Consider the following 19,966-nt stretch of genomic DNA (forward strand, 5'->3'; position numbering starts at 1 on the left):
TCAGTCTCAGTTGCATAAAGGGAAAGGGATTAAATAGACATCTCTGAGGCCACCGCTCTCTTGCCAAGACACTGGGCGAACTAAATTCCTTTCAGAGGCATTGGTATAAAATCTTGCTTGGGGGCTGCAAAAAGAACTCTCACAGGTAAGGGGGAGGAGTGGCTAATAAGCCGGAGCCGGGGCTAGAAGAGGAAGGGAAACAGAGTGCCGAGTCTTGCACAAATCGGGTGAACACGAGCCCGAGCCATCAGTTCCTGGATCGGTCCCACAGAGTTAAGCGTACGCGCGTGGGAGGAGCACGGCGGGACCCGAGCCTCGGCGCAGCAAGCAGTTAACTGCTGCGCAGCAGGAACTGGGCCTTTCCTCCGGGGTCCGGGAAGTGTCTCCCAGGGGCGCAGCCCAGAATCGACCTCCTCGCCCACGGGAGGCGGGGCTCGGTCCTCCCGGAGCGCAGGCCCAGCCCGTTCCCCCCGGCTTCAAGTAGTGGGCGGGGCCCTCGCGGCTTTCCGTCCAATCTTCGTTCCCGGGTGACTGCGGGGCGGGACCCTCGCGGCTTTCCGTCCAATCTTCGTTCCCGGGTGACTGCGGGGCGGGACCCTCGCGGCTTTCCGTCCAATCTTCGTTCCCGGGTGACTGCGGGGCGGGACCCTCGCGGCTTTCCGTCCAATTCGCGCTCCGGGGCTGCGGCGGAGAAGCCTGCCTGTGCGGCTGTGGCGAAGCGTCAGCGGTGAGGACCCGCGGGCCCCACCGGGCAGCGCTCCCTTCCTCCCCGAGCTCTCAGTGATGGTGGGGGAAAGTTAAGTTGCGCAGAATGAAGTTAAAATAGCGTAGGACGGTGGAAGTGGCGGGACCCGGCGGGAGCGTGGTGTCGCCAGGCGACTTCCAGCGGGTGGGAGCCGTACCCCTGAGGCTGGGCCCCTGGGCTGACCCCTGGTGCTGTTGAGGTAGATTCCTCTCCCTTGGCGGCCTCTTGAGTGTGCCGAGCCGCTCCCGGTGTGTGCTGGCAGGAGTCCGAGCTCACTTGGCGCTCTGCGCGCCCACTCCTGGGCCCGGGACCCGACCTTGGGAGGCACTTTGTCCAATGAGAGTGTGCTTGCCCGAAACCCGGTTAACCCTCGAGGAATTATGAGCCGCCTGTTTAGCAGATGAACTTTTTGCGTCTGTTGGCTGTGATTCCCAACGGTTTAAGACTTGCGGCTTCCCGGTCTCGAGGTTGGTTTGTGCTCCACGTTCCTTCACCAGTTTTTTGTTAAAAAATGTGTCCCCCCCCCCCCCCCCCCGCAGTTCGCCTGCTTGTTTTCCTTCCCGCAGTCGCCAGCCTGGTTCAAACCTCTTGGGTTCTCAAAGCAGAATTGTTGCGGCAGGCTCCCGGCGGTCCTGAACTGTTCATCTGGGTGTACCGGTATGTGACAGTACGGTTGGTTGGTTGGTTGGTTTTTTTTAAATTTTTGGTTCTCTTTTCCGCTTGGGGTTTACATTTTCTTACCTTGAGGAAGCCTACTATAATTAATTCCAGTATCATCATTTTATTAATGCCTGTGTAGGTTCTTTTGGAAGTATTTAATCTTCGCGGTTGAGAGTTTTGAACACTCAGCCCTGAAGGAGTCTGGTAGTTCATATTTTCAGTGTGTACCTTTTGATGAGTTAAGACTAGTAGGTATGGGATTGGTAGTCTTGGCATCAGTTTTGTTGAATCAGTTAAGTAACAGGAAGATATACAACGAACAGCATATCTCTTCTATGCATGTGTGTTTAGATTCTTATTCCTGACTTAACAATTTATCACAGACTAAACAGTTCAAAGAAAAAAAAAAATCGCAAATTGGTTATCTCAAAGCTTCTGTAGATCCGAAGTCCAGGTAGGTTTAGCTGGGTACTCTGCTTAGCATCTCACAAAGCTTAAATAAAGGTTTCTGGAGTTCTGCAGTTGCTGGAGACTCTGGAGAAGAATCCACCTCTAGGCTTTTGAGGTTGTTGGCAGAATTCATTTTCTTGGAATTGTAGGATGGGGTTCCCATTTCCTCACTGGGTTCCAGCTGCAGGCTTTCTCAGTTCTGTAGGACCACTTGTATCTTCATAGCCAGACAGTACCTTCAGTCCTTTTCGTGCTTTTAATTTCCCTGAGTCATCTACAGCCAACTTCTGGTGGAGTTGGTATTTGGAACCGTACCTACATTTCTATTAGGTCTAAAGCTAATATTTGTGGAATGTCAAGATAAAGTACAGCCCAAGTTATTGGATATGTTGTACCTTATTTTTGGGCTGTCTCTTTATATCAGTGATGTAGGTTAAACTCTTATACCCTAACAAAGCCCAAAATACAATAGCGTGAATAAAAGTGTTTTTTCATACTTCTAGATGGAGGAGGCTAGGGCTAGTAGGAAGATTCTGACAACCTCCATACATAGCTTTCCGTAAACAGTTGCAAGGTGCTGCTTCAGGTGGTCCTGTTAGGCAGTGTGGAGGAGAGAAAGCACGGGGGGATACATGTAGCTAGTCCTTTATGGGGGCATGACCTGGAGGTGACACATTACGAGTCATACCGAGTGAGGTCCAGGGCAGGGTAGGAAAGATAAAACTGTGTGGCTTTACATCAGTTGAAAGTCAGGATTTTGTTAAGAAAAAAGGGGAAAACAAATTGGCTAATAATCTCTACCACTACCCTTGCTTTTGGTAAAGTTTTATTCTGTAACCTGTGAGTGAAATATTTTGTTTGACTTTGCTATTTTATTTTTTTTTAAGATATTATTTATTTATTCATGAGAGACACAGAGAGAGAGAGAGAGAGAGGAGAGAGAGGGGCAGAGACACAGGCAGAGGGAGAAGCAGGCTCCACGCAGGGAGCCCTACGTGGGACTGGATCCCCGGGGGATCACGTCCTGGGCTGAAGGCGGCGCTAAACTGCTGAGCCACCCAGGTTGCCTGACTTTGCTATTTTAATTTAAAAAGTGGTATTTGCAAGGATAGATAATTCCTATTATAGAAATTCCTTGATTTCTCGGTTGCCATTATAATATGTAACTTAGTTTTTAAAGACGTCTTTGAGAAATCTCATTTTCTGTTCAACATTTGTATACATCATTCACATTTTGGGTTAGTTTGATTTCTCTGAAGAAAATTAATAAATTTGTGGTAAATGTTTTAGATTGCTTCGGGATACTTGAAACCATTCTGTGTAAGCCTCAAACCTGCATAAGTAGGCTACAGCAGCTTGTCATGTGATTTATGTATTCTGTGATATTCTACAGCTGGATGAGTCTTATACTGCTCTTCATAGAGTTCTCTCTTTCCGCTTTCATACTTTTCTACACATCTGAATTCTACCTACCCATTTAGACCTACTGGGAGTTCCCTCACTCTCACCTAGCTTTTGTGGAGGGTGAAGATTGTGATCAGAGTTGTGGGTTTGACCTCCGGCAAGTTGCTAAATCTCTTGAGGTTTGATTTCTTCATATAAAATGGAGGTGAATACCAAGAGGCAGAGGTAATACGAAGATTAGATAAATATCTTCTGTAACACTTGTTGTACTACTCAACAAATACTAGGCACTCAATAAATCATAGTTACGCTATTTCCACTCATGACTTCTTGAGTTCCAGCACTCAAGAGACTACACTCTTTTTCTTTTCTTTTTTTTCCCCCCAGGTTATTTTCTCTGACAAGTTTATGAATTCCTTAAGAACTAGTACCAAATTCTGGATATACTGGGGTCCCTGAATAATGATTTAGTGAATTGGAGCTGGCATATATAAGAATATTTATGAGATTAAAACTCTGAGGGCTTTTTCTTTAGTTTTCCTGTTGTGATCGCATCATGGAAAATCAGTTGGCTAAATCAGCTGAAGAACGAACATTTCAGTACCAGGATTCCCTTCCATCTCTGCCTGTTCCTTCACTTGAAGAATCATTAAAAAAATACCTTGAATCAGGTATGTTTGTAATCTTTTAGTATATGTTAATATTATTAGCAACATAGAAAACTATGAAATTATTAGAAGTTGATGAGGGTCTAATTGCTTTTTCCTTTAGGCTCTTGATAATTAAAGTATCCTTAAAATGTCCAGAACTTGGGGCACCTGGCTGGCTCAGTCAGTTAAGAATCCAACTCTTGATTTGGGCTCAGGTCAGGATCTCAGAGTCTTGAGATAGAGCCTTGCACTGGGCTCCAAGCTGGTTATGGAGCCTGCTTAAGATTCTCTATCTCCCTCTGCCACTCCTCCTCGCCCAAACAAAAAACAAACAAAAAACATTTTAAAATGTCCAGAACTTTTCTGTCTTTATCTCTCAAGTAATTTTTTCTGTAGTTTAAAAAACCACATAGTACTATTAAGTTTGTAATTATAAAAGTAGTAGGCCTCTGCCTTATTCAGTACTGCCACCCCCATCCCACTCCCTCAAGCAAATATTTTCAAGTAGTTTATCTTTTGTTTGTATTGTTTATCTCTGGATTTAAAGTAACACTTTAATACTACTATTTCTTAGGGTTTTGTAAATTGTAGATATTATAAATTTGTTCCTAAAAAGACGAGGATTAGGTCTTTCACACCTTTAAGCTTCCCCCTCTTCACACTCAACGTATAGGCAATCCAACATATTGATATTTTCCTTTTCATTCTTTCAGTATAGTTGTACAAAATCACCATTTGGGATTAAATTAGTATTCACCTGATTTAATTCCAGGTTTCACTTGATTTAAATCAATATGTACCAGAGTCAATTTACTCAACCGGTTAGGGTTTATTGTTATGCAGTTATTCACAAGAGAACCATTCAGTGTACTTTGGTTGCCTCTGTGCGTTTGTTTTGTTTTGCTCATTTGATATTTGCTTACTTTGCTTTGTATCCTTAAGAATTCACTCCCAAATACTTCAGTATACTGAAAGTCCCTGACTACATTATATACATTATATATGATACATACATATGTACATATACATACTTTATATACATAAGCTATTCTTTCATTTTCATTTCTTGGGAACATCCCTCCTGGGGCCCTCTTCCCTCTTGCTCCAAGTAGTGTGTACTTTTCTTGAGTTGGCTGGACCACTGCTAATCCTGGAGCTTTCCTTCCCTGTCTCTGACAGTTCTTTTTACCCCTCTCCCCTTGGAATCTTGGATTTCCTGGTTGTCTTTCTTTTTATTTGTCTTTTCACTTGTATTTGTGAAGTACATCTTTAGTAGCTGCTTGATAAAAGTTTCTGGGGAGGAAAGAATGTAAAACCTTAACATTTATTCTTCCCTCATACTTGGTTGTATGGCTGGGTATAGAGTCTTCTGGATTGGAAATGATTTTTCTTAAGAGTTTTGAAGGTATTGTTCCTCCTGAGGAGTTCATCCTGAGATGCCCCTCTGTTTGATCCTTTGTGACTTGTTTTTTACATTCTGGATATGTTTGGAAACCTTTTTTTCTTCATTCCTACCATCTGAATTTCTTGATGTTCCTTAGTGTATAGATTTTTTCATTTATTTCTCTGAATATACAGTAGGTTCTTTTAAGTTTAAAAATTCATGTTATTCAGTTCTAGGACATTTTAAAAATATTGTTTCTTGGATAGTTTTCTCTTTCTTTTGCCTTCTCTTTCTGGAATCATGTTTATTGGATCTGGAGCATTCTGGACTGAGCTTTTAATTAAAAAATTATTTCCCTCATTATTAGTGCCTTTCCCTTTCTAATCTGTTTACTCTTTTGTACCTCCAATCCTATTTCTGCTTATTCTGCTCTTTGATTGTCATGTGAGAGGCTTTTGTCAAGTATCTGACAATCATTTGTCATTCATTTTTGAGAGTTAGGCTCTAAGAGATGCCTGGGTGACTCATTGGTTGAGCAGCTGCCTTTGGCTCAGAGTGTGATCCCGGGTCCTGGGATCAAGGTCCGCATCAGGCTCCTTGCAGCCTGCCTGTGTCTCCCTCTGCCTGTGTCTGTGCCTCTCTCTCTGTGTCTCTCATGAATAAATAAAATCTTAAAAAAAAAAAAAAAAAGAAAAGACTTATGCCCTAAAAAGCTGATTGAGAGCTCTGTGTGCATGGATAGGGGCTTTCCCAGTGGGCCTTCTAGTGAACCTTGTTTCTGAGATCTAGCAATTCCACTTGCCATGCCCAGATATCAGTAATACTTTCACTTAGACTGATCTGTTTCCCCAGAGAAGAATCCTCTTTTGTTTAGAAGGCATGAGCCTGATGTCTAGTGTTTTGGTAGCTAAGGAAGGGAAGGAGGCTGGAGGGCTCATTGTTCTGGGTGTACACTTTAATAAGAGTCTTTTTTTAAGTATGGATTAGGATCTGTGTATACTGCTTGCTTGTTGGTTTAATTTCTCCTTAAGATTAGACCTCTAGATTTCTCCTGGCATTGGTAGGAAATCGCCTGGCTATCCAGAATGGAGAAAGATTTGCAGGGGTGGGTGTAGATGGGGTGGTTGTATGCTCCTTCTGAACACTTATAAGCAACCTGTTTTCAGTCTCTTTGCCCCCTGTGGAAGTCCATTTACCTTGAATTCTTGAACCTTTTTGGGGTTCTACTGCAGAAACTGGCTGACTTCTTGGTGTGCACCTTACCCTACCCGGTCTCATCCTACCTTCCACTCTCCAGGTTTTAGATATTAACTTTCTTCTTTCTACAGATTCAGTCACCATTTTCTCATCTGTTTTCTAATTTGTGAAATGGTAGCTTAACTAGTCTGCTGCTGTCTACATTCATATTCTTTGTCCTTCTAGATTTATGCCTTTTTAATTACTGTCATTTTAGTAAGCTTCTAGAAGTATTAGAGATAAATGTATGCATTTAGTTCACTTTGTTTAACTGAAAGTCATCTGATATTTTTTAGATTTTTTCTTTTTCTTCATTTATTTTTATCTGGGAATTCTAGTTTCTTTTTTTAAATTTACTGATTATTCACTTTTTTGATTATTCATTTTGCCTTGTACTTTTTCTAAATATAGCTATTTAAATTGACTTTAAGATAGTATGTTGAAGAGGGGCACCTGGATGGCTCAGTTGGTTAAGTGTCTGCCTTTGGCTCAGGTCATGATCTCAGGGAACCTACTTCTCTCTCCCTCCCTCTGTGGCTCCTGCTGCTTTGTGCTCTCTCATTCTTGCTCTAAATAAATAAATCTCTAAAAGAAAAAGATAGTACTTTGAAGAGACAAAACAGAAGGAAGATATTAATTTTAAACAATAGATTTTCATTTTCATGGACTAGGGACTCCCTCCCCACCCTTGTTTTTTGTTTGTTTTTTGGGAAGAAACCATTATTGGCTCTGGGCAGGCTTTATAATTAAATTTACATATATATTGCGTTTACATACATGATGTTCAAGGCTCTGAACATTAGTGGAAAGAAGCTTTAATTTTATTCATGGCTAAACAGGATTTACTTTTCTGTTGGACCAATACCTAGGTGATAGTCCTGTCTTTATCATTTTAATTTCATTATCCAGAATGATTTTAAAATAATTTTTCAGAAAATGGTTATCAGATTACACAGTATCCACTGTTTAATTTTTTACAGCATTTTGCAATGTTGCTTTTCAGTCATTTTCATGTTGTAAAATCTATTACAATTTATTGGACTGCTGTGATAATTAAGGCATACATAATTGAATCTCAGTATTTGTGTAATGATGGAGATAAGTTTGTGCTACTTGATGTCTAAATATTTAAATGCATATTTTTTCCTTCTAGTAAAGCCGTTTGCAAATAAAGAAGAATATAAAAAAACTGAAGGAATTGTTCAAAAATTTCAAGATGGTATTGGAAGGAAACTGCACCAGAAATTACTTGAAAGGGCAAAAGGAAAAAGAAATTGGGTATTTATGTTATTGTACTTATAATTAGAAAATTGATGATATTTAAAGAATGAAAAATAAAAATGTCAATAGCTTTCATTTTAAAATTATTAGTGTAAATATCCTTGCAGTCATTGTCACAGTCATCCAAAAGAACTAATGAATTGTTTAGCTCCAGGGAGTTTTGAGTGTTATGTGTGAGATCCTGTCTTGTCAAAATACAGATTTCCTACGACCAGTGATTCTGAATGGGGTCCTGGAAACCCTTGTTTTAACTGTCCCATGTGGTTCTGGTAAAAGTGATCTGTAGACCTTGCTTGTGAGAAACATTTTGTTCAGGTAAGCCTAGCCTAAAAAAGCTCCAGACACTAAAAATAGACTTATCACATAGGTGGCATACAAATATTTAAACATCATATGGGAGAGAAAGGGCCATTACAAAATTGAAGAATGGTTATCAGTATTACATCTTTCAGTTAGATAGATTGAAGGGGAGATGTTGGTATAATAATTACTGAGGCATGCAATAATTTTCTACAAGGAATCTTTGATTTCTTCAGCCTAACTACTTCTGTAATATGAACCAGAGGGTAAGTTTTCATATTTAAAAAACATTGCTTTAATCTAGAAATAATGATTGTAATTATCTTTAAGTTTTAGAAATAAAAAGTAAGCTGATCTTTTCATTAGTCATTGATACCTATAATGGAATAATAAAATTTTATACTTCCAGATTCTTTTATTCTCAATCTTGAGTGATTTTTTAATTAAATCAGGGTAAAGGTAAAGAAGTCTGTATCCTTTTTGCTTATTTCTTTTTTCTGAATAATTGATTATAGTTTATAACATCAGTTTCTTAAAAAATAACTCCAGATAATTTGATGAGATCTGCTTACTTATGCTTGAAATTCAATTGCATATTGTGAAAGAGGGACACAGCACTGTCTGTGAAAAATCTAAATTAGTTTTAAGTGTACTGAAAAGGTTTTATATTTCTGATTTAGTATTTTAGTTTTCGCTTGGAAAAGGAAAATTGCAAATGCCCTAATATTTTTTACAACGAAGTGAGGGTTTGTTTTACATTTATTGTACCTAGGTGCTCTGAGAAAGCAGACCTAAGTACTTTGGTATTTGTGACTCCAATTTTTTGTCTGAAAAGATGCCTTTTCAGTGCTTTCTTGTTGCCTGTTTTTGGTAATGTAGTTAAACTGAATAGTATTGAGATCCTACAATTTCAAAAGAAAGAAATGATCACAAAAGCATTTCTCAAAATATAAGTTGATTTTAAAACAAGAAAATGTTTTATTTTTTTGTTTTTAAAACAAACTTACTGAGGTAAAATTAATTATAATAAAATCTGTTGCCCGTGTACAATTGGATATGGGTAAGAAAACATGTTAAGTGTTAGCAGTAAAGAGAAAAGAACAAATAACAGCTTTTTTTTTTCTTCCTGCAGTTACGCATTCAAGTTTCATTAGGTTGATGTTCTTAATTTCTTTTAGCTGGAAGAATGGTGGCTGAATTTTGCCTATCTGAATGTTCGTTTACCATCACAACTAAATGTCAATTTTGCTGGTCCTGGACTTTACTTTGAACACTACTGGCCTCCGAAGGAAGGCACTCATTTGGAAAGAGGAAGTATATATCTTTGGCATAACTTGAACTACTGGCAGCTACTAAGAAAGTAAGGACAGTTGTGTGAATTTTGTAACAGATTTACCTAAGTTTCAGGTGGCAAAATGTTGAGAAAACTTATTTACTTGTTTGAGTATACTACAGTTGTGACTACTTGGTTTATAAGTTTTATAATGACTTGTTGATCAAAATACTTTTTGTTTGTTTTAATAGAGAAAAAGTACCAGTTGATAAAAGTGGAAATATTCCTCTAGATATGAATCAGTTCCGAATGCTATTTTCTACCTGCAGGATTCCAGGGATTTCTAGAGATTCAATTAAAAGTTATTTTAGGACTGGTAAGTGGAAAACATGAGTGCTTTTTTCTGATAAAGGCATTGGGATTTGGGTGGTTTTGCTGCAGTTTCTACTATGCCACTATGGAACATACTATTTCAAATATTTCTTTACTGGATTTTGACTAATCAGAGGCTTTCTGTGAACCTTTTAGTCATTGTGATTTGTCAGAAATAATTTATGGGAATGGATTTTATAAACTGTACCTTATATTGTTATATATAAAACCTGAAGCCTAAGTTGTGTCATTTGAGGGTTTAAATTAATTAGTTAATTAATTAATCAGTATTAGGAAATCTGGAGCATATGATTTGGATCTGTCTCTGACCTCTTCATATTTGAATTCTCCCTTTGATTATGCTTGTCTGTGTTTATCATGCCCCATTTTTCTTTGTGAGTATGCCCTCCCTTCCACCTTGAGCAGTCTAAGGTGAGAGCCTGGTATCAGTCTTCTTGAAGACATATGAGTTCAGATAGACTAATCAAAGTGTTTGTTTCTACTGCCAGTTTAATGGCCAATTCTGCTTGGTGTACCAGCGTATCTTGAAATGGAAAATTCTGTTTTAAGTGCTGGTTTCCAGTTGTTTCAGGATCTTTTTCTTTTTAGAATTTTAATAATATAGTTTATAGTTACTGTGAAATGTAATTATGAAAGGATATTTTTCTTACCTGAAATTTCATTTAAAAGTAAAATTTCTACAACCAATTTTGGCTTGTAGTGTGGGAAGAATGAGTTTACTTTCAGTAGAACTCAACTCCTCTTCATAAACCTCATTAGATGTTTGAGATATTTAGTGTCCTCAAGCTCACTCATATTTATCTTGATGTTACAAGTGAAGGATGTGGGTATTTATGGCATAAAGTTTGCTAAATGCCCAAATATGAATAGAAAAGATGAGCAGGAAGAAAACGGAGAATAGCAGTAGCAAAGAGAGAAATATGCCTATCAGGGTCTAATATCAGTAGACTTGGTTTTCAGTTCAATCTTTATCACTTCATAGGTCCTTAGATAAGGTAATCCTTTAAGTTGTAATGTGTAAAATGCAGATTCATTAATAACGTGTCTCTTAATGTAGTCCTTTAAGCTGTCATGGCTAGTATATTCTTATACTTAAGACCATGTGAAGTGTCTTAAGAGGTGTAGATAGGGATAAAGCTGAGGGAATAACTAAACAAAAAAATAACAGTTAGTGATAAATACTATATAGAGAATTCAAATAACATGAGTAACTGGGTGGCTATTTTAGAGTAGGTAATCAGAGAAAGCCTTTCTAAGGATCTGAATGATATGATGATCCAGCAGTTGTTTTGCTTTTTGTTTTTGTCTAGTTCAGTTTTTTGTTTCATGTGTTGAGGAAGGAATCCTGTAGGCATGAATAAACTTGGAATGTTCAAAGGGGAATATGGATGGGGCAGAGTAAGCAGGAGGCAGAGGGGACAATTAGAGTGTTGATTAGAGGCTGGATTGTATAGTACTTTGGAAGCCAACTAAGGTTTTTGGCTTTTAAAATGTGAATAGATAGTTTTGAGAAAGAAAGTGACGTGATCAGATTTGTGTTTTCAAAAGATGATTCTACCACTGTTTGAGGAATAAGATTTTTAGAAAACAGATCAGAGTAGAAGCGGGGAGATCAGTTAGAAAATTGTTTTAGTAGTCCAAGAGAGCCATAATAATGACTTGTAACTAGGGTGATAGCATGTTGCTGGTAAAAAGTTGTTAGATTCTGGGTATATTTTGGATTTGAGTTTAGTAGAATTATTTATAGATTGGTTGTGAGATGTGAGAGAAAAGGGGGAATCAGAGATGACTTCAGGATATTTGGCTTGAGTAATGGGATAAGATAGGTGTGTTGTTTCATGAGGGGAAAATTTGGGAGGAAATATTTAGGGAGGAAATTAGGAGGTCCCTGAGGCCATGGTGAATTTAAGATGCCTTTTAGACATCAAAGTGGAAATGCAAGTAGGTAGTTAGATACAAAGTTTGGAGTTCGGGAGAGATTTCAGTACTACATGTAAAGATTTAGGAATCACCATTAGTAGGCATCGAAAACATTTTTAAGGCCACAAGAGTGGCTAAAGTTACTTTTGTAACACATATAGGTGAAGATTATCAGGAGAAGCAGTACTGATTATTACCACAATTAAATAGGGTATTTGGTAGTCTGAAGAGGAGAACACAGCAAAAAAAAAAAAAAAAAAAAACCCAGATGGGAAGAAAGAAAGGGGCAGTGGCCTCCCAGAAGCCAAGAGAAGGAAGTGTATCGAATGCTCCAGAGGCCAGATGAGTTACAAATTGAGTGACCATTGTATTTATTGACATAATGGGGACAGAATCTTCCCTGACAAGAGCAGTCTTAGCGGAAGTTGGGTAAGGGAGCTCAACTGGAGAAAATGAAAGCAAACCAAATAAGTACTGATAAATAAAGCTTACACAAAGTTTTCATGTGCAGTGGGAGATATTCAGTTATTTTAAAAAAAAATTAGTGATATTATAAACTAGGAATGACATAGGAGAGAAAGAAAGCAGGGAAAAGAATGAAGTCATTGAAAAGTCATTGAAAAGCCAAAGTCATTGAAAAGATAAGAGCCGAGAGGGTCAAGAGTAGAATTGGTCTTTGGGAGCAACGATGAGAAGGAATGCAAAAAGTGTGCATCTAGCTGCAAACAGATTGGCCAGTTTTGTTGTGGGAAGATGAGGAGGTCTATGTATGCCTTGTGTTTTCCTTGGTGAAATGAAAACTGAGGTCATTAGGTGGGTAAAAAATTTGAGAAGAAAGGGGAAGGTTTAAAATACTAGGCATTTTGGGAGGGTGCCTGGGTGGCTCAGTTGATTACGTGTCTGACTCTTGGTTTCCACTCAGGTCATCATCTCAGGGTTATAGGATGGAGCCCCATGTTTGGCTCTGCACTCAGCATGGAAGCTGCTTGGTGTTCTCTCTCTCCCTCTGCCTCTCCCTCAGGTCTCTCTCTCTCCCTCTCTTTAAAAATAAATAAAATCTTTAAAAAAAAATAGAAGATAGTCATTTTGGAAAGTGGGAGAAGCAAATGTATTATGGGAATGTAGGGTAGCTGATCAGTGTTCAGTGCCCATTTGAAACGGTTTGTTTATGAATTTAAAGTGAGATTAGATGGTAATGTTGTGTTTTTTTCCTTCAGCAGCAATCAGATGGAGAGGGAGAGAGTGAAGAATTTAAGGGCTTTACAGGAAAGAAATTAAAATGCTGGGCCATGGAATCTATCTTTGATACAGAGAAAATCGAAGAGATTATCCATGTGAAGGGAGCATGTAAGCTGTTATGGCTAAGAGGATAGTGTCATTAAGGAGGTGCAATAGTTAGAACTATTTTTATTTTTACTTACCCCTTAAGAAACTATTAAGGCTAATTCAGTCATTTCTTTTACCCTGTTTACCTCATTTTGCTCAAGCAGTTCAAACCTCTCAGGTAGTCTGTTAACATCTGGGTTCAGGGATTTGTGCATAGCTTGATTTGATCCAAGTTTCCTACAAATGTGATCCACCCTCCCTCCCTTTCCCAGTGTCTTCTAATGTACTTTCTGGAGCTCATGGTCAGCAAAACCCTTTATATCTTCAACCTTTTCTTTGAAAGTACCTGTTTCCTTCTGAACGGTACTGTTGCTGAACTTGGTTATTCTTTGAGCTTACTGCATTCCCTATAACCATCTCAGGTGGGTATATTTTTTCTCATGCTTTGGTACTAGATAGTATGTAAGAGATATTGGTGTCCTTTTTATTTCCGGTCGCCCTTGTCCCTTTTCCTTCTTTGTTAGAGTTTGAGCTCTTAAAAGAAGGAAAGCTATCAGGTTATGTCACCACTGCTTGTCGTTGTGGTAGTGACCTTTACTTTGTAAAAAATTTTTTAATTTAAATTCAATTTAATTAACATATACTGTATTATTAGTTTCAGAGGTAGGATTTAGTATCCCCCCCCATTGCTTTATCATCAGTCCCACTATCCTTCTTTCCATTACTACCTCATTCACACTGTTGATGACTTTAGCTTCCAGTTGTAGATGATCCGTGACCTCTCCTTTCCTTCACTTTTTCCCTCTAGTAATCTGTACCTCCGTACCTCCTCAAGCACACACTCTTGCGCTCATGCATTAGAACTTGTTAATAAGAAACTCTCATCTCCTCTGACATAGAAATTATAAGCATCTCACTCTGATCTCTACCTTTTCTTCACAACTCATTTCCTTTTGAAGTCTACCTTAGATATTTCTTTGACCACATTGTGACTTAAATTGAGTTATGCTACAGTTCACAATTCTTCACAATTCCTCTACCCTCAGTCTGTACCTCTGTCCTTCTCCACTGTAATCCCTCCTTTGCATACACATTCAAACTTTTGCCCATTGACTCCCTCACGACTCTACCCACACCTCATTACTGTTAAATTTTAATCTTCTGTCTTACCTCAACACATTAAAGATACCTACCCTAGCAATTTACTTGGCCTGAGAAAACCAGAAAACCTCATTTAATCTTCACAAACCTCAAGTGGATCCATAGCATGACTTTGTCATATTATTTTGTCAGGTTATTCTCTCCCTTCCAGGGAGACTGTTTCATACCTTTCTCCTTCCTTAGTCTCAGCTAATGAACTCTTATTCTCATCAAATGTAAAGCTCTTTCCATCATTAAATTTACTAGCCTGTTAGGCAAAATAATGCCTCCCCAGCTCCCCAGAGATGGTTGTTTCCTAATCCTTGGAACCTGTTGAATGTATTAGGTTACGTGGTAAAGGGGAGTTAAGGTTGCAGATGAAATTAAGGTCATTAATCAGTTGACCTAGACATGGAAGATTATTCTGGATTATTCAAGTGGGTACAAAGGAATCACAAGAGTTCTTTTAAGTGAAAAGAGAGGCAGAAGAGAAAACTAAATTGATGGCAGCAAATTGATAAAAAGTTGTGATCCTCCGTTGATGGCTTTGAAATGGAGGAAGAAAGCCCTGAATCCAGGAATGTGGGCAGCTTCTAGAAGCTGGGAAAGCAAAGGACATTGATTCCCACTTAGAGATTCTAGAAGGAACACAGCCATGTTGACACTTTAATTTTAGCCCACTGAGATGCATTTCAGACTTCTGGTCCCCAGACCTGTAAGATAATAAATTTGTGTTGTTAGTGGTAATTTGTTACAACAGTCATAGAAAACATACTCATTCAAATATTTTCTCATCCTGCAACCTCCTTGCAAGACATTGTTGTATGTTCATATACTTTGTCTTCCCTTGTTTAAACGGATGAACTGCTCTGACTCGTAAAGATAGCTCATCTGTATGGTGCACTGGGTCCCACCTCTGTGGGACCTGTATTATCTCTCATCTTAAAAAAAAAAAAATTGACCTCTTGTCTCCTTCAAGTGTCACACCGCAGTTAAAGCCACTGTCACTTTTCATTTAGAGCATTCTGACCTGGACTACTTTAGTTACTTCCCAACTGATCTTGCTGTATATTCTCTTCTCTTTTATGATCTCTTCTCCATATAGCAGTGTGAGTGACCTTTTTAAAGTACTAATGAGATTGCATTATTAATCTCCTGCTTAAAACCCTCCATAGGCTTCCTTCCCATCGTATTTAAAATTGAAAATGCTTTCTGTGGCCAGTATAGACTGGCCCAAGCTTGTCTACCATTCTAACCTTTTCTGTCTCTACTATGAGTGTACTTTTTTTTTTTTTTTTAAAGCAAACTATCTCATTTTGTCCTAATGCCTTGGCACTTGCTGTTTCCTCTGCCTAAAACTCTCTTCCTGAAGATATTTCTATGGTTTACTCCTTAACTGCATTTAGCCTTGTGTTAAAATATCCCCACATAGGCCCATCCTGAGGTAATGCCCTTCTGTCATGCCACCTTTCCAACATCTGTTGATTATTTTGTCATCAGTCTTACTTTCTTTTTTCTTTTCCAGCCCTAGATTTTGAATAGGATGTGGTCAGTAAATGACAGCAAAAAGGATATAGTATTAAATGTAGAAAGATACAGCGGTTTTTGAAGGAGAAGAGGGAAGAAATATTTTGGAAATAGCCATGAAGAACAAGGAAAATACATACCTCACCTACTAGGACTTGAGGAAATAGGATATAAGAGAAAAAAAGTGCTATCAGGAGATAGTGTTTCCTTGATAGTTGATGGATTCCATGAGATAATGTGTATGAAACATTTACTACAGTTCCTTGTACATAATATCAACCAGTAAATTTCCTTCCATTGGTAGTATATGTCTTCTCTGTCTTTTTTTTTTTATTTAGATGGAAGGGATAAGTGCAGGGATCATATAAGAAGCCCTGTGTTAAAGGGAATAATAAGTGAAAAATTAGGCTAAATCAGAATAGTCTGAGATTTACAGCACAGAAGTAGTTTTTAGGGAGTTAAGGCATGCCCAAAGAATCATAGAATCAGTTATCAGTGGCTTTTCAGGTATCATTAGAACCTTAAGTAAAGCTAGATTTGGCAAAAGGCATTCTCCTTACTACTCAGGCAAACAATGCCCTTTCTCAACTGAAAACTATTTTATTTAGAAATCATAGCTAGTTAATACTGCAATTATCTGGTGAGCAATCAACATTGAAATAAACCCAAAGAGTTCTTCTCCAGGATACCTTGCTACCTTTTTCCCTTGTCATTCCTATCCATGAATAAACTAGAAAGCCTTGCAGTAGTTTGGGATTTATACAAATCCCAAGGTGTACAAATCCCAAGGTGTACAAATCCTTGAAACTCCACAGATTTTTGGATGTTTCACATGGACATTTTCAAGAGTGTATATTTATATCATGATTGAAAGTCCTTCACCTTATTATTGATATATGTTTGATGAGTATATGAAGTATTGGGGCAAGGATTATTTTCTTCTATTGGATGTAATTATGCAGTTTTACTCTTGTTTAACTTTGAGAGATTTAGTTTGTGTTTTTGTTTCTTTTTCCAGAGAGCGAAGGACATTCTCCAACTCACCTTACAGTGCTTTGTCGTGGCCGAGTTTTTGTCTTTGATACAATACAGGAAGGATGTTTGATCACCCCACCAGAGATTTACAGGTTTTCAAACTACTTTCTTGAGTCTTGAGGTGTTAAACTTCTGCATGAGTTAAAAAAAATAAATGTTTAGAATTGCCTGTTTATAAGATGATAACAAGCTAAAAAATAAGAATTTTATGTGTGCTGATTTAAAAAAAAATCTATTATTTTATTTTTAGTCTGAATTAATTTTTATTTGTACTAGATGTATATTAGAAAAGGAAAAATAATTGCAAATATTATCATTTCCATTTTTTGCCCCAGAATTAATCACTTTTACTAGTTTGATATATTCTATACTACCATATCTGTTGTAATGAATTTATATGCACATAAAAATTTGTAAAAAAGTATTTTTTTTATACCTAGTATATAGTTAAATACATAACCTGTGACTATCAGTCTATGGATTTAAAATTTAAATTTGATGGTTATTTCACCTTTGGTTAAAGTTCTTAAATGGTTCTTTGTGGTCTAGAATAAAGTCCCAGTTCCTTAGCAGTGGTCTAAATTTGACCTTTGCCTGTCTTTTTAGCCTTGTGTCTGGCTCTTCCTCCTTGTGCATCTTCTATTCCTATCCCATTTCTGTGATAGCAATTCATTTTTTTTTTTTTTTTACAGTATGGCAGTAACTTATTTAGTGTTACCTCAGCTGCTTAAAGGCAAACCAATTTCAACAATATCTCATTTAATGTTTTATTCATTCATAAAAATAGAAATAAAAGTGTATGACAGTAGCAGGAAAGAGATCTTACATTTGTCTCCCATTATGCAACTTAAACTTCCTTCATTTTTCTTGAAAAAGTCAAAAGATTGACAAATGCTGCATCAGACAGATAAAATATGGTGTTATAATTTCCTATGTAGAGCTACACAAAAAAGGAAATATTTCAAATGTATATAATTTCATCATAATTTCAATCATTACCTAATATTTCATTTATAAAACTGGTTTCCTTAGTTTAAAACTTATTTTTTGAGGGTGTGAACAAGGTTTTATTTTTCAATATATTTTTAATTTAAATTCAATTAATTAATATAGTATATTATTAGTTTCAGAGGTAGAGTTCAGTGATTCATTAGTCTTATATAATACCCAATGTTCATTATATCACATGCCCTCCTTTAATGGCCATCACTCAGTTACCCCATCACCACACCTTCCTCCTCTCCAGCAATCCTCAGTTTCCTATGATTCCTATGATCCTCTTATGTTTCCCTCTTTGATTTCATCTTGTTTTATTTTTGCCTTGCTTCCCCCATGATCCTGTGTTTTGTTTCTTAAATTCCACATATGCCTGAGATCATATGGTAATTGTCTTTCTCTGATGGACTTATTTCACTTAGCATAATATCCTCTGGTTCCATCCATGTTCTTGCAAATAGCAGGATTCATTTTTTTGATGTCTGGGTAGTATTCCATTATATGTGTGTGTATATATATACATATACACACACACATACACACACACATACATACATACATACATACATACATACATACACACCACATCTTATTTATCTATTTATCTGCTGATGGACATCTTGGTTCTTTCCATAGTTTGGCTATTGTGGACATAGCTGCTCTAAACATTGGAGTGCAGGTGCCCCTTCCCTTCAGAGCACTCCATTTATATCTTTGGGGTAAATACCTAGCAGTGCAATACTGGGTAATAGAATAGCTCTATTTTCAACTTTTTGAGGAACCTCCAGACAGTTTACCAGACTTAGCTGTACCAGCTTGCATTCCCACCAACAGTGTAAGAGAGTTCCCTTTCTCCTCCTCCTCACCAGCATTTGTCATTCCCTAACTTGTTCATTTTAGCCATTCTGACTATAAAGTAGTGGTATCTCATTGTGGTTTTGATTTGTGTTTCCCTGATGCCGAGTGATGTAGAGCATTTTTTCCTGTGTCTTTTGGCCATTTGTACGTCTTTTTATGAGAAATGCCTGTTTGTGTCTTCTGTCCATTTCAAGGTGGGATTGTTTGTTCATTGGATGTTGAGTTTGATTAGTTCTTGATAGATTTTGGATACCAGCCTTTTGCAAATATGTCTGATAAGACATTTGCAAATATCTTCTCCCATTCTGTAGTTTGCCTTTAGTTTTGTTGGCTGTTTCCTTTGCTGTGCAAAAGCCTTTTATCTTGATGAAGTCCCCGTAGTTCATTTTTGCCTTTATTTCCCTTGCCTTTGGAGATGTGTCTAGCAAGGTCACAGAGGTTGTTGCCTGTGTTCTTCTCTAGCATTTTGATGGATTCCTGTCTCACATTTAGGTCTTTCGTCCAATTTGGCTCTATTTTTGTGTATGGTGTAAAAAAATGGTCCAGTTTCATTCTTCGGCATGTGGCTGTCCAGTGTTCCCAACACCCTTTGTTGAAGAGATGGTCTTTTTTCCATTGGATAGTCTTTTCTGCTTTGTTGAAGATTAGTTGACCATAGAATTGAGGGTCCACTTCTGGGTTCTCTATTCTGTTCCATTGACCTGTGGGTCTATTTTTGTGCCAGTACCCCACTCTCTTGATGATTACAAATTTATAATAGAACTTGAAGTCCAGAATTGTGATGCTACCAGCTTTGGTTTTCTTTTTTAATGTTTGTTTGGCTACTTGGAGTCTTTTCTAGTTCCATACAGATCTTAGGGTTTTTTGTTCCAACTCTGAAGAAAGTCCATGGTATTTTGACAGAGATTGCATTGAAGGTATAAATTACTCTAGGTAGCATAGACATTTTAACATTTGTTCTTCCAGTCCATGAGCATGGAACATTTTTCCATTTCTTTGTGTCTGCCTCAATTTCTTTCATGATTGTTCTAGTTTTCTGAGTGCTGATCCTTTGCCTATTTCATTAGGTTGTTTCCTAAGTATCTTATGGCTTTGGGATCCCCCTTCACAGCATTCTACTCATTCAATTCTGAAAAGGAGGGTTATGAAAAGGAATTCAGCCAAGAAAGACAACAAGAAATTTTGAGAAGAGCAACAAGGAACTTACCAATCTATGCCTCATCAGCTTCAAGGAGTAAGAAAAATCAGTCTTAAGCTTTCCTTTCCAAAGAATTTTTAAAATATGATTAATCCTGCCAAGATAATCTGCATGAGTCGGCAATTAAATGGATATTGTGACTTCTACATATAACATCTACAAGAACAAGAGAAAGGGGTTCGGCTCCTTA

The 19,966-nt window shown here is 37.8% G+C and overlaps 1 protein-coding gene across 1 annotated transcript in view; it reads left to right on the forward strand.

Moving 5' to 3' along the window:
- Positions 1–748: 748 nt before the first annotated feature.
- CROT (carnitine O-octanoyltransferase) overlaps positions 749–19,966 on the forward strand; it is a 57,288-nt gene continuing 38,070 nt past the window's right edge. Inside the window, 7 exon segments of the mRNA XM_038556682.1 lie at positions 749–889; positions 1,285–1,402; positions 3,795–3,930; positions 7,683–7,807; positions 9,289–9,470; positions 9,635–9,759; positions 16,708–16,816. Coding sequence (XP_038412610.1) covers positions 3,816–3,930; positions 7,683–7,807; positions 9,289–9,470; positions 9,635–9,759; positions 16,708–16,816 — 656 coding nt within the window. The 5' untranslated portion in view covers positions 749–889; positions 1,285–1,402; positions 3,795–3,815.

This window comes from Canis lupus, chromosome 14 (genome assembly GCF_011100685.1).
Source record: "Canis lupus familiaris isolate Mischka breed German Shepherd chromosome 14, alternate assembly UU_Cfam_GSD_1.0, whole genome shotgun sequence".
NCBI classification, from domain to species: domain Eukaryota; kingdom Metazoa; phylum Chordata; class Mammalia; order Carnivora; family Canidae; genus Canis; species Canis lupus.